Below are 14,013 nucleotides of genomic sequence, written 5' to 3' on the forward strand. Positions count from 1 at the left end.
AGGGGATATACAGGGTGTCGGATAATTTCCTCGGGATCCGTGGTGTGCAGGTAGAACGGGTGACGCTGAGTAGAAAAATCATGTGCCATTTCGCAAAATTCGCAATAGTTAACGGGGAATTAGTCGATTTATACGAGCCAATGAGCTCACGGGAAGCGGAAAGTCGGATACTAGAAAGCCAGTAAGAGAAAAATGACTTACTTCTCAAAAGATTTCCTAGCAACGATAGATATTAACTGATAGCGAAAGGTGCGTTTCTTTTCGACGCGCAGCCCTGAATCACTCGCTGCGTTACTCCGTCTCTAGAAATCGGTTGATACTCATCGTTGCCGGCGAGATCTTCAGAAGTAAGTCATTTTTCTCTACACACAGAGTCCGGTCTACCGCTACCCGCGTGCGCTCATTAAGCTCACACAGATTAATTAACTTCTCATTAATTATTGCGAATTTTCCAAAACGATACTCAACTTTTCCGTTCAGTTCCACATGTTCCACCTTCGAATAAGAATGACCGCCGATTTTATCCATCCCAAATTTTTCCTCAGTGTGTGTTTTTTTTAAATTTAAATAACTGCTTCGTGTACAGCAGCCTTCGACATACGCCGATCCGACGCGGATGATCGGACGTTCACGATGATTTGCGTGCGAAACTCTCGAATCTGTGATGCCAAGGGGTGAATCTTGTGCGTGTGTCGTTTTCCGTAATTTTGTGCGTTCACCGTCCCACATTATCCCACACACTGTCGCATCCTCCATCCAGGTCCCGTCGAAAAATCCCCGTGAAACGTCGGCAGCGTGTTACGCGAGTAATTGGCCGGCCGAGAATCTGACAAGGCGATTTTGCGAAAATGACAGGCAGGAAGAAGAAGGACAAGAAGAAAGGGAAGGTGAAGGAGGCCGAGAAGACGGTGGATGAGATTCAACTGCGCAGGGATTTGAGGAAGCAGATGAAGATGAGCGACGATTCCGCGAAACCGGCGCAGCAAGAAGTCGCGCCGGACCAGCCGAAATACTCCGAGGACATCAGGATCGGCGGTATAGAGGGGTGAGTCCTCCAATCTGGTTTGTATTGTCAACTTCAATCGCTTGAAACTACGAGACACTCTCAATACATTGGGTTGATGCAAAAGTTCGTCTGATTTGGTTTCTTTTTATCAAAATGCACATGTAATATTTATTTTTCTTTTAAAATACAATCGATCAGAACGACGTCAGAAACGAGAAGACATATGTCCAATTTCTTGCGGAATGTGTCGAAATAAAAGGATAAAATGGTACTTGCGATAGATCGAGTATATTTGTAAAATATTCCGGAAACTTTCCTCTTTTTTTAAAAATCAATAAACAGTCGTACAATTAACGTTAAATAATTGTAAAATTGACGAAATCATGATGAAAGACAGGCTAAAAAGGAAGGTTGTTGAGTTACGTTAATTTTACGGTTATTTATTGACTGTCGGAGCGAAAGAGGCACGTTTTCGGAATACTTTACAAATTTCTGTGCTTAATCGATCACAAGCGTCATCATTTCACGGACATATTTTTTATTCCGATGTATTTCGTAAAAATTTTCGGCACGCGCTTCTGACGTCATCAGACAGGACTGCTGCAACGAGAAAGCAAGAGGAGCCTTAAAATAGCTACAAGTAGAGCAGAAAATTACGATAACGTTCGAAATGCCATCAAAATGACGAGAAATGATCCAAAGGTGAGCGTTTGCCAGTCGTTTTCTCGTAATTTGAACGTTATCGTGATTTTCTGTTCCATCCCGGACGATCTTGCGCTCGTAGAAATTCTGGGATTTCTGAGCGAGGAATCGATGAAAAAACGGGGATGAACTTTTGCATCGACGGTTCGCCCGCACGACGAGTTGTAAGACAGAAAAAAAGGAAATACAAGAAACGCGCATTTCGCGAGTGAATTGGTTATCTCCTTAAAAATAGACGCGTTATCTAAGCGCATCCACGCAGCTATATACATTCATCGGAACAACAAGAATAAATATGTATCGAGTGAGGTTGTTCACATTAACATTCCAGCGGACGGAGATGGAACGACTTGGATAAATGGTTATCTCAAGTGCGAGATATTAGTTTTCCGCGAAATGTACACGTGTATCGTGACGAAATGCCTCGACAATGGAAAACGATCATTAAGATCTCCCTTTATCGCGTTTTATGAGCTCGGGATTCATTCGATTAAGATAGACGGTCCGAATTTTCCGAGGTGATATTAAGATAACTTACCTTTGTAAGTTTATTATTTACTGAAATGAAAACTTTCCTATAATTTTATTTAACTATCTAAGTAATAAATGTTAATTTTGAGTGAGCGCGGAAATTCAGGCAAATAAATGTATCTTGTCGAACTGGGCGCTTACGCAAATTTCAAACAACCCTGCCTTCGCCTTCGACGTAGAAAGAGAAAAAATAGAAAAAGGAGAAAACGCGCATCGCAAAAAGCTGTTATCATCGCGTCCGTATCGGCGCGCATCGGCGGAACGCGCGGACAAGCGTCGTTGTCGGGGAGGCCGCGACGAAATAATCCAGCGCGCACGCATTTTTGACTTTCTGAACGAAAAAAAAATTCAGAAATCGCTGATTACGAGGTTCGATATCTTTCCCTGTGTGTGTATGTGTGTGATAACACACATGCCGCGCTCGGAACGGAGCCGGAAATCAATTCTTCGAGCTTCATTGATTGCGAAAACGAGCGTGCGGCACCAATACTTTGAAAATTTCTTTCTATTTCAATTAATTATCTTTCAATTTTAATTAATTACCCGTGAAAATTTCCCTCTATTCGCGACAGTGATTTGTGGGCGCTTGTGATTTTGCATCACAAGCGTCGCGGAACGTCCAATAATTCTCGCGTGATCAACGAGAGAGAGAGAGAGAGAGAGAGAGAGAGAAACAGGATACATTATTTAGTCGTTGATAACTGCAATCAATATTCGTTAACCGAGGCGTTTAACTTCTATCTTGTGACCGGTCATTTGCGCGACCTCGCGCTCTTAGCACGACCGACTGGAATGCGAACTTAAATGCTAATCGATTAATTCCTCCACGAAACGTTAATCATTAATCTATCAATTCTATGTGTCTTTCTTCCTTTTTTCTTTTCCAGAGGCGGCACACACTCCACGCTCGTGATACTCGACGGGCAGGGCACGCGGCTGACAGAAGTCAAAGGGCCAAACACCAATCACTGGGTGAATCTCGTTGAACAAATGAAGTTACAACGCGAGCGTGTCGCGTTGCCTAGTTTACTCGAAAAGCGAGAATGCGAGAAATTTTGAAATCCGGTCTGCCGCTTCGGTAAAATCTGCTTAAGACCCGCGTGTACTCGCGCTCTCGAGATAAACCAGCTCGAATGATTGACGGAAATATATCGTTTTAAACCCGGTCGCGTGCTAGGAAGGGAAAATAAAGTACAAATCGGAGTATGATAATAAATGACGGTGATAATAATAATAAGCGATAAGAAATAGCGATAATAATAAAGGAACGTGTTTGCTTGCCCTGTGCGACGTCCCAGGCGCTCGGGATGGAGGAGGCGGCCGCCAGGCTCAGCGGGATGATCGAGAAGGGGAAGGAGCAGCTGGACATACCGAAGTCCGTCCCCTTGGACTGCGTGGTGAGCATCATCGATTAATTGTCAATTTTCTATACTACCAATAATCATACGCAGATCTTCTCTAACTGTGTGTAAAATCGTGTGGGGTAACTCCGGTAACATGCGACGCACCATCCTAGGGAAAACTCAAGCAATATCATTTATTATATTAAGTAAACTCTTGCGCGAAGAGGTTACTCGACGGAGGTACATGACAGGCTTTCGCCGACAGGGGCTCTGCTTAAGCGGCTGCGAGGAGGAAAGCACCAACCGTCAGCTCGTGCAGACTCTGCTGCAATCGTATCCGCACTCCGCCAGGGATTACGTGATCGGTTCGGATACCATCGGCAGCCTTAGGACCGGCTTGGAGTCCGGCGGGATCGTGCTGATCGCCGGTACCGGCAGCAATGCCCTGCTCATCAATCCCGACGGCAAGACTTACGGCTGCGGCGGATGGGGACACATGATGGGCGACGAGGGCGGAGGTGTGGCTTCTTTTTTTTTTCCAATGCGAGAGAACTTAAGTAAATGGAAAAGTTCCTTCTGATTTTTCCATTTGATTGATCCGATTTTTCAGTGAACTTAATTTTAGCTTCGAATAGAATATGAATCTACGGAATATGATTTTGTTATGATTTGACTTTGGATCATCCAAATTCACTTCAATCGTCCAAATCAGATTTTTCTGACTGCCCAGCGAAAAGTGAACGTAAAATCGAAACAATTGAAAGTATGTTTTGACGTCGATTCGATGAGTCATTCCTCGGTCATATAAGCTTATCTCTTATCGCAATTCGTATCTAAGCTGTGTATTCGATTTCTTTCGCTCTATAGTCGATGGCATAATGAGTTTCAATTGCGGGAATTGTTAGATATCCGACAACAATAGTGCGAAATTTTATCATTTGCCGGTTAGATATCTCGAGATCCTTCTATACACACACACACACATACACACACATATACACATATATCGTCAGCGTCAGAATTTGGTGAAATTTGAATTCACCCTTAGCATCGCAAATCAAACATATTTTCTAGAGAGGTAGAATCAGATTCATTTGAATCCACACACATTTGCACTGGAATTCTAGACAAATTTCGAACGGCTGTTTGTCCGCAGCCTTTTGGATCGCCCATCGCGCCTGCAAGTACGTCTTCGACGACATCGACGATTTCGTGGAGGCGCCGAAGCCGATAAGCTACGTCTGGCCGGCGATGCGAAGTTACTTCGACGTGACCGACAGGAACGGCATATTGTTGTACCTCTACTCGAAGTTCGACAAGAGCACCATCGCAGGTTTCGCCAAGGAAGTTGCGATCGGCTGTGAAAAGGACGACCCGCTGTGTCTGAAGATCTTCGAAGATGCCGGACACGTTTTGGCGAAGCACATCATAGCCGTCTCGAAGAAGGCGCACAACGTCAGTATCCTTATCTCGGTGGCGGTAAAGTGACTTGCTTGCGACGAAGTCGCCGACCTGCAAACAATCCCGAATCGAATTAGAAATCAGGTCATAATTGCGCTCGGTAATTTGTCCGTCTTCCACATGTGATATATTGCATGTGTGGTTTTGTTACGTTACATTTACCCGGCTAGTCAAATCCGTCGAGACACATGTACACTGCAAAAAGTGTCTGCCATAAATTTTATCAATAACTAATCAGCAGAAACGGGTTCTAACTACTCTGCTAACAGAACACGGCGGCAGATTGGCGGCCGAAACCAAGCAGGATTTGTATGAATGATAAATTACGTTTTGCTTGATAAATACTAAATTAATAAATAGCATCTTAATGCACTGAATATACAACATTTTTTTCTATCTGTGAAACTTCTAGCTTAACACAGATATAGTCAATACATTATATTTGTTGTCGACATTTTGCTTAAATCTGTTAATACACTTCTAACATTTCGCTCAGTGATTTGCATTTTAGTAAAAAAAATCTTCTAGAAAATAATAACCGGTCCTTACGTTATCCAGGACCTCAAATTGGCTCCGGGTGGCTTGAAGGTGATCTGCGTCGGGTCCGTGTGGAAGTCGTGGAAATTCATGGAGAAAGGTTTCGTGGACGAGATCCGCGACAGACGCGTCGTGGACGAGCTGAGCCTCCTTCGGTTGACGACGACGTCGGCGCTCGGGGCCTGCTACCTGGCTGCGGAGAAGATTAATTGTCCATTCGTGAAACCGTACGACGACAACGTCGAGATTTTCTTCCACTATAAACGCGAACACCGTCCGGACGAAGCGGAGACACCTGTCATCGCGGAATCAGGAAACGATGTCGTCGTTTGTGACAAAACGACCGCTGACGTTCGCGAAAACGGGCAAAACACATGATGAGCGCGCGAACAAATAATGTAAACTGTGTTGTAAACTATTGTTGCGAACACGAGGCACAGGAATAATATACTTAAACGTACTACAGATGACGTACTGTACGCAAATTCGCGAGATGTAACGATTAAAAGATACAACCGTTGTGGAAAAATTAAAAGTTCACCCAAACGTATCGATTTAATATGTACATAAATTTATACGAAACCAAGAGCAATATAATAAAATTTTGAATATATGCAAACGGAAATATGCGCAGTTGGCATGGTAAAAGTTGCAATATTTTTTTTCCGATGAGTCTCGCAACGCTTTCGGTATCCAATAGAATTCATTTGTTTTAGTGATTCTCAAGAAATACATTTTCCTATTAGATACGAAGTGCGTTGCAAAATCTCACTGAGAAAAAGAAATACAGTGGGAAGCCAAGACAGTTTGGACACAGGTAAGTGTAGAGCACAGCCGATGGTTCAATGAGAGAACGAATTAATCACAACCAAGTCCTCTCATTGGATCATCGGCTGCGCTCCGAACTTAACTGCGTCATGCAAAATCGTTTTGCATCTCACTATATGCGCGTGCTCTTGTTTATCAATTTTAAGTTATTATCGTATTATTCGGACGTTTGGATACATCAGTTTTGTACTTCACGTTGCTGGCGATCACGTCAGGATCGCGGAAACGATCAATCGAAATTCTCGCTTTTCTAGATCGCGCCGTCAATCATTCCCGACGATTCTATCTATAATTCTTACAATACGATGTATACGCCGATATGAACAACCTTCACACACACATGTGATATTTGTCATACACAAAGGAATGAAAAACGTGCGAACCTCTCTACATTATTGTCGGATCGATATGCGAAATTTGTTTCCTTCCCGCGACACGCGTCGAATTTCACAATGATGAGAGGATGGGAGGATTGAGGGCAATCTGGGACACAGCCTGGGCCTGGATTTCGTGGGCTCTGTTCTCCGTTCTCAAGACTTTCTTCTATTTATTCATATCCTTCCTCAATTTGATATTCTTCGTGGCCTCTACCACCGTCATAGTGCTCATCATTCTGTACATCCTCGGCCTCCTACCGACGAGAAGTAATGAACACAGATGATTGACAAACTCGAACAGGATGCACCGTCGCAGCCCGGTAAGTGAGACACGTCGCAGGTGAACACTTATCATTGTCATAAATTAAAATAAATATACATATACGGTAGTAGAAAGGCCTTGTACATATCTCTTTCTCCCTATGTCGCGAGGAACTCTTATCTGTGTAGAATTATGTGCAACACCCTTTTGAAAAATATATTTATGTCCGGGTATATCACAATTTATCGTGTACATATGCAACAACAACACGTACACACTCTCGTACCAAGTATATCCCCCTCTCGCTCTTATTTACATCATATATATACTCTGACTAAAGCTAGATTATCGTAATTTTCACGTCGTAAAATTTGCATTAAAATCCTTACCTCCTCCTCGGAGGCTCCTCTTTCGAAACGCGAGTTTTCAACAACATATATCATCATATGATCCATAATATAATAAGAGTGTAAGATATAGTACTATATTATGATATAATACTATATTATACGCTATACATCCGATTAGATAGTCGATAAATTCTTCGATTTTGAACGTGAACGCAGGCCTCGTTACACAGCTTGCTTAAGATGTAAAATTTGACGATTAAAAAAAATATATATGTATATATCTATCTATCTATCTCTCTGGGAGGAGAAAACATGATTGGAACAGCCATCTAGGAATCACTGCGCTGTCGTTGTACGCGTACTTTGGATGCACGCAATGAGAATGATATAGAGCTCAAAAGATACTCCATAAAATATGTAACGATATAACGCGTGTGTGTGTGTGTGTGTGCTTATTGCAAAGCTGGATATTGCTACTCTCCGTTAATAACTCCTGAATACGCGCGAATATCGGCGGGTATATATCGCTCGAGTCGCTTACACCGACGAGAAATATCGTGCCTGCGTAAATCCGTTTCGCTCGGAGTGAGAGAGAGAGAGAGAGAGGGAGGTATTAAAAACTGTAACAGACATCGCTTCCGCATGTGACTCGTGTGAGCGCCTCGTTCACATATCCGTGTGTGTGTATGTGTGTGGTATTGACCTGTTGCGTTTCACGCCAAATTAAAACGTGGTCTACAATGGACAGTAGGATTATCTTTATAAGAAGAATAAAAAATTAACCAATCATAGTCGATTATTCCCCTTACATTCGAATATGGAATATGGTAAATTTCTTATTCTCACTTACGAAATATACTCCTATTGTCTACCGTAAACTACGCTTAATTCTGCGTATCCTTCCTAACGTTTCGGAGGGATCGAAAATCGCGTGTCACACAACATTCGGACGAGCGAGGCGACGCGGAGAAACTTGCGATGCGATCGCGGATCGTGCGTTCGGAAAGCACGACGGTCGCACGGTTACCGTCGGATATAATTATCGCCTTTGACTTGAGGTGTTCTCTTTGATCCGTGGCGAGTTCAAAGGAATGACAGTTGGAGCGCTCACCCAACCGTTGTGTTTCTCGAGCGCAGCCGCGTTTCTCATGAATATCGGCGAAATCGGCGATATAGCTGACGATTTTTCCCCGATATCGCGTTTCTTCCCCAGGGTGTCCCCAAGAATACGTTACGACGGTAACTGGTCATCAACGGAGTCATCGAGTCATCGTACGCGCACAGAATCGAAACCGACACGACACTTTACCGGCTAATCAGTGCTTCAAGTCGAATATTTCTATGAGCAGCGGCTCCACGCTCGACGGATTGACGTTCAAGTAGACACCCACGACCTCGTCGTTCAGCTTGTGAAGCTCCGAAATCTTCTGTATCAGCTTGAGAAATGTGGACCGAGCCTCGCAACCGGGATAAACGCTCTCCAGGTACCGTCTCAGGAGATAATAGTACGAATTCTAGAAGAAAAATATGCAACATGAGAATGCAGTATCTTTCTCTCTCTCTTCTCTCTCTTCGTGAAGAAAAATATCCGAAAGTACCTTAAAATATAAAATAAAGCATTGATAACACAAACCAGTTATCAACTTTTACTTTGTTCGAATACTATCGAACAGATTTGCCGCAATATACACGTGATATCGCCACACAGTGGAGTGAAACGCTAAAATTTGTGTTCGAAACTCTATTCTGCCTAACTCAAGATAGGTTTATATAGTGAATTATTAAATTTTTAACACACCGGTTTTCACATCAAGAAGATAACTTTTCCGTTTTCGTACGTATCTACAAAATGACCGATCTAAGAAAAGTACCAAAAAACTTACTTCTAAAAATCTTTAAATAACCATCACAGATCTGAATTCAGTGTGTTCAGATCTTTTAAAACACTCATAGTAGTCATATTCGAGAATCGATCACGTTTAGGATTTTGACCGCAAATTTGGGCGTTTCGCTTCGCGAGAGGTTTCGCTTACTTGTTCCAGTTTAATAACATCGCCATGTATGACCCTCGGCCTGTCGGGCGTGAATAAGGCGATCGCGCTCAAAATTAGAATGATGTTCTCGTCCCTCCATCGCGGGTCGAACGTGCGTACGAATCTCGCATGTTCCGCGTACAAATTTCCCTTCGCTTCCTTCAGTACATCGACCTTGATGTTCGACATGCTTTCTTGGCTGTGCGGTATCTTCCACATGTCCTTGTCCGGATCGTAATTGATTGCCGATCTCAGGATCATCATCTCCGTGCAACCGCCTTTCAACAGAGCCAGCTGGTCTTCCTGACACATGTTCTTGAAAGCGTTTATCTTCTTCGACATCTTTATCAGCCGTCGAATCGCTATAGCCGTCAGGTTGATGACGTCCAACAGCATCGGGTCGGACTGGCCGAAATTATTCTGGAAACAGGCGTCGATCCTTGCCATTCACGTTACACGTTCCGTGTTACTTGTCGTTTGTTTGTGTGAAATATTTTCGTAAAATGTATTTGTATGTATATTCATTGTATCAGTCGACGTTACGTATGCCGTATCACTCTCTGGATACAAAATTAAACAATCTTTAGCCTTAACTATAAACACACATGTACAGAGTGTATCCAACATTATAATCAGAATCATGATAATCCTAACTAAAGTCACATATGCGATTTTCAACCTTACAGACATGTAAAGCTGAAAATCGTGTGATCTTCCGTCGAAGAAATGATACAGCATACATGACACGAGATGCATGCAAGACGCGTGATGTAAGATCTCAATAACATTACCTTGAATTTACACTCGTCGCCGACCAAATTCGTTATGTCGTCGTCTAACGGAGCTAACAACGCTTTATTGGCAACTATCAGCTCGTTTAATTTCGCCCTCTCGGCGTCATTTAACTCCCTACTGCTTTGATTCACGCCAAGACTAGAAAACGCTGAATATTCTAACTTGATAGCCTCGCACAGGATGGACTCGATGGAGTTGGCAGCGATCGGTATCCTGAAACGAATTCATCCCCGTTTCAACCAACCAGGCTCGAACCGCTACGGTGGGTGTAATGAACCTCTTCAGCCTTTCGCTCGGGGCGATAACGCGTAACGCAATTTCCAACAAAAATCGTAATAACGCTTAATAAAGGCCTCCGCACGTAACAATTTTTCAGTCGTAACCGTAAGAATTCCATATAAGAAAATTGACCAATCACAGTCAACTGTCCTTCGACAAATATACTTCTCGTGTCGCTAAAAGTCGCTCAGTAACGCTTAGAAATCCGAGGGACCGCGACGTCCGGTAGCGGTGGAAGCGTTTTCCTTTTAGAAACCACGTTGCAATTCAAGATGCTTGGAGCAAAAGGCTGAAGACTTCCACTACGCTTACCGTAGACCCAGCCTAATTGGACGAAGAAGCGCGAATAGACACAACGATCGGGGCGATCCCTCACCTCTGAACATCCTGAACTACGTCCCTGGTCACGTCGGCCGGATTCTTGCTCCAGTCCGCACTAATGGACGATTCCAGATTTTGATTCTTGCATTCCTCCGCGTTGCGATTCGTTATCAAGTCCGTCAGAATCGGATTCTCCACGTGGCTGCCTTTCGACTTCATCGTGTGCCTGATCGTGCCGCCGCTGCCCGAGACACCGTCGTTCTCCGGAACCTCCGCCGGCCGACCCGCCATCTCGTCGTCGAGGTGGCGCTCATCCGTAGATCCGTCGATCGCGCCGTTCTCCTTCAAGAACTGCGTTATATGCGGATCCGCCGCCAAGCATGTGGCCATGTCGGGGTCCGCCATGATCTTCATGATCACTCGCTCGTCTTGGAATATCTTGGCGACCAAGCTCGGGTTGCCGACGAACTTGGCGAGCAGGCCCGGGTCCTGCTTGAACTTGGCGATCAGACTGCTGCCGCTCGACGAACACGTTTCCTTGGACTTCTGACATATCGTCGCCTCCTCCTTGATGGACTGCGACGCCGGGCTCGACTCGGATTGGCTCGTGCTGCTGTAGGAGGTGCGGACGACGTACGACACGTTGGAGCTCTGCTCGCGACTCTGCTCGAACTTGAAGTAACTCGACATGTTCTCCTCCTCGAACTGGGAGTTGTACTTCGGCGACGAGCCGGTGTTGACGAATGCCGGGTTGAACCCCAGCTCCGGGTCCTGCTCGTACTTCGCCGAATTCGCGGGGGAATCCTTATTATCCTTCTCCGCGCTCTGCGGCACCGCGTTGAAGTCGGTGAGTCTCGAACGGCTGAAAACAGACATTCCCCCGCGTTTTAACGTCTGTGAAATAACTCTGGATAAATATATAAGACAAATATAATAAAAGATAGATATAATTGCGTATATAACATAAGAGAACGTTATATTAAATTTAGAAAAAAAAAAGAAAAACAAAGTGTTCGGATGGTGCATCAAGTCTCTTGGATGTTCGACAATTTCAGCACGGTCAACATATTGAGCGAGCACACTGAATACAACGATCAAGTCGCCAATAATCACGATGTTATATATACGGGGCCTGGTTCGGCCGTACCTGACGAAGTTGGACTTCGAGCCGTGGGCGGACTCCTTCAGCATGTCCAGCGTCTTCGTCTCGGCGATGTTCGTGCTCTCGGGTGGACTCGAGGGGCTCGGCACGCTGGCCGCCGTAACCGGGCTCATACTTTCCACGACGTTCGGCCGGTTGCCGTCGAGGTCCGCGTACTTGCGGTCGGACTCCCAGAAATACGTCTCCGAGATCGTGGAGGCGACCGAATTGACGGACATCGACGTGTCCTCGAAGGTGCAGCTGTCCACGCAGTCTTTCTTGATCTTCGACGCCTTGACATTGTCCGGCTGGGTCCGCTTCTTCGCGCGATTCTTCTCGATCTTCTTACGCTTCAGCACCTTGTCCTCCTCAGACATGATGTACTCCTTGCGCATGCCGATGCTGAAGCACTTGTCCAGCCGGCATTTCTGGCAGAAGCGTCTGGTCACGGGCGTGATGTTGCAGTTCTCCGTGAAGGGACACCGGAAGTCCTGCGAATGGGAACGTATCCTCCGGTGATCGCTCGGCTCTTCCGGCTCGTCGGAGAACGACATTCGGCGAAATTGCGCAATATTTAGTCCATAGTACGCGGGGAAAACGCAAGCGACATGCAAATCGACCAACCCACGGTCGACTGTTCGGTCCAGGAATAATCGACTGCTCGGTACGACAATAGAATTTACTTGCCTCACCCACGTGATTTCCCGAAGAGATTCCGAAAATTTCATACAAATATACACGTTTCTTCGTTCTATCTCGAGAATAAATTCAAGTGATCTCGGGTGGAGCCGCTATACGGATGGAAATAATTTGAGATGCAGAAACAGCGGTGTCTTTATCGGGCCCTCTGAACGGCCCGTTGAATTTTAATGTCGCGAATTCCATCTTTTGAACCTCGCCGCAACCTTCATGCGCTCCCCCGTTGACCTCCCGCGTGCAAAACAAAGTGTGTCTCATCTGGCTCATTATTTCGTCTTATCGTCTTATCGAAGAAGTTACGCGTGTAAAACATCCGTCGAAAGGCGTCTTCAACTTCGTGCTCTCGGCTTCACTGCCAAACAAGATGACCCACGGCTGATATCTCTCGAAATAAATGCACGAAATTACCAATCAGCCACGGATAATTGAAGATTATTGAACGCAACAGTAATGCAACAACACGCCCGTCGGGGAGAGGCAAGTCGGAGAATTAAATCGACACTTTGACCATTTTCTCAACACCGAATTGATTTTTTCAACTTTGCCAAACTAAGGAACGTGCAACTTAGTCGTCACCTGCAAACATCTCAAGAATTCCCTGCAATGACGACACAACTTGCTTCTCCAAGAATTCAATGAATCACTGTAATCACCGACCAACAGTAATAGCACAGCAATGCTGTAATTTCCCACTTAATAATGTAACTTGTACAGAGTGTATACTACATTATATTGTTGAGTGAGAAATTATAACATTGATGTGATGTTATTGTTTCAGCATTTACTGAGAGGTAAGTTCAGGACTTCTCACCCAGATCGCACCTCTCGAGTCCCTCGAGAAGCAAATCGACCAGCCAAAGCTTCAGGTTCTTCAGGACCTTAGTAGAACAGCTGACTTAACAGTTTCAGACAATTTCATGCCCTGAATCTTTGATCCATACTCTTTTATCGATAAAAGTGCCTGAAACGTGGCTTCTCGGCCAATCGGGTAATTCTTACACTCTCACTGACAAAAGAGATTTTAGAATACGGATTATACTTTATCTTGATCTTCAAGTAATGCACAATGACTGTCCCGAATCTTCAACTGAAGAATTCCGGCGGGAGGCCGCAGGATGAGCCTCGGCACTCACGCAGGATTTACCTTGTTCTTCAGCGCATTCCGCCGGAAGAAGGCCTTGCAGCTCTCGCATGAGACCGCGTTGAAGTTGTAGCCGAGCGCCCGGTCGCCGCAGACTCCGCAGATCTTGTTGGCCTCTCTCGCCGGCTGTTCATCGTCCATTGCTCCTGGGGCGGCGGTCTCGCGGGCAATTAACACGTCTTATCTAACGCAGGCGGCATCGTCGTC

General features: G+C 45.0%; 2 protein-coding genes across 2 annotated transcripts in view; one reads left to right on the plus strand and one right to left on the minus strand.

The window, feature by feature from the left end:
* Positions 1 to 848: 848 nt before the first annotated feature.
* LOC106749737 (N-acetyl-D-glucosamine kinase) lies at positions 849 to 7,944 on the plus strand. Its single transcript, XM_014629467.1, has 6 exons — positions 849 to 1,045; positions 3,127 to 3,211; positions 3,538 to 3,636; positions 3,848 to 4,100; positions 4,739 to 5,037; positions 5,602 to 7,944. The coding sequence occupies exons 1-6, from the start codon at positions 849 to 851 to the stop codon at positions 5,956 to 5,958; spliced, it is 1,290 nt and encodes a 429-aa protein (XP_014484953.1). The 3' UTR covers positions 5,959 to 7,944.
* LOC106749735 overlaps positions 6,939 to 14,013 on the minus strand; it is an 8,690-nt gene continuing 1,615 nt past the window's right edge. Inside the window, exons 2-7 of the mRNA XM_014629465.1 lie at positions 13,810 to 14,013; positions 11,973 to 12,457; positions 10,881 to 11,687; positions 10,222 to 10,438; positions 9,431 to 9,850; positions 6,939 to 8,911 (exon numbers count right to left, since the gene is read on the minus strand). The exon at positions 13,810 to 14,013 is cut by the window's right edge and continues 908 nt beyond it. Of these exons, the coding sequence (XP_014484951.1) occupies positions 8,714 to 8,911; positions 9,431 to 9,850; positions 10,222 to 10,438; positions 10,881 to 11,687; positions 11,973 to 12,457; positions 13,810 to 13,947 (2,265 nt within the window). The 5' untranslated portion in view covers positions 13,948 to 14,013 and the 3' untranslated portion in view covers positions 6,939 to 8,713. The remainder of the gene's footprint in view (positions 8,912 to 9,430; positions 9,851 to 10,221; positions 10,439 to 10,880; positions 11,688 to 11,972; positions 12,458 to 13,809) is intronic.

The sequence above is a fragment of the Dinoponera quadriceps genome, unplaced genomic scaffold (assembly GCF_001313825.1).
Source record: "Dinoponera quadriceps isolate SergipeBrazil2010 unplaced genomic scaffold, ASM131382v1 scaffold3289, whole genome shotgun sequence".
Classification (NCBI taxonomy): domain Eukaryota; kingdom Metazoa; phylum Arthropoda; class Insecta; order Hymenoptera; family Formicidae; genus Dinoponera; species Dinoponera quadriceps.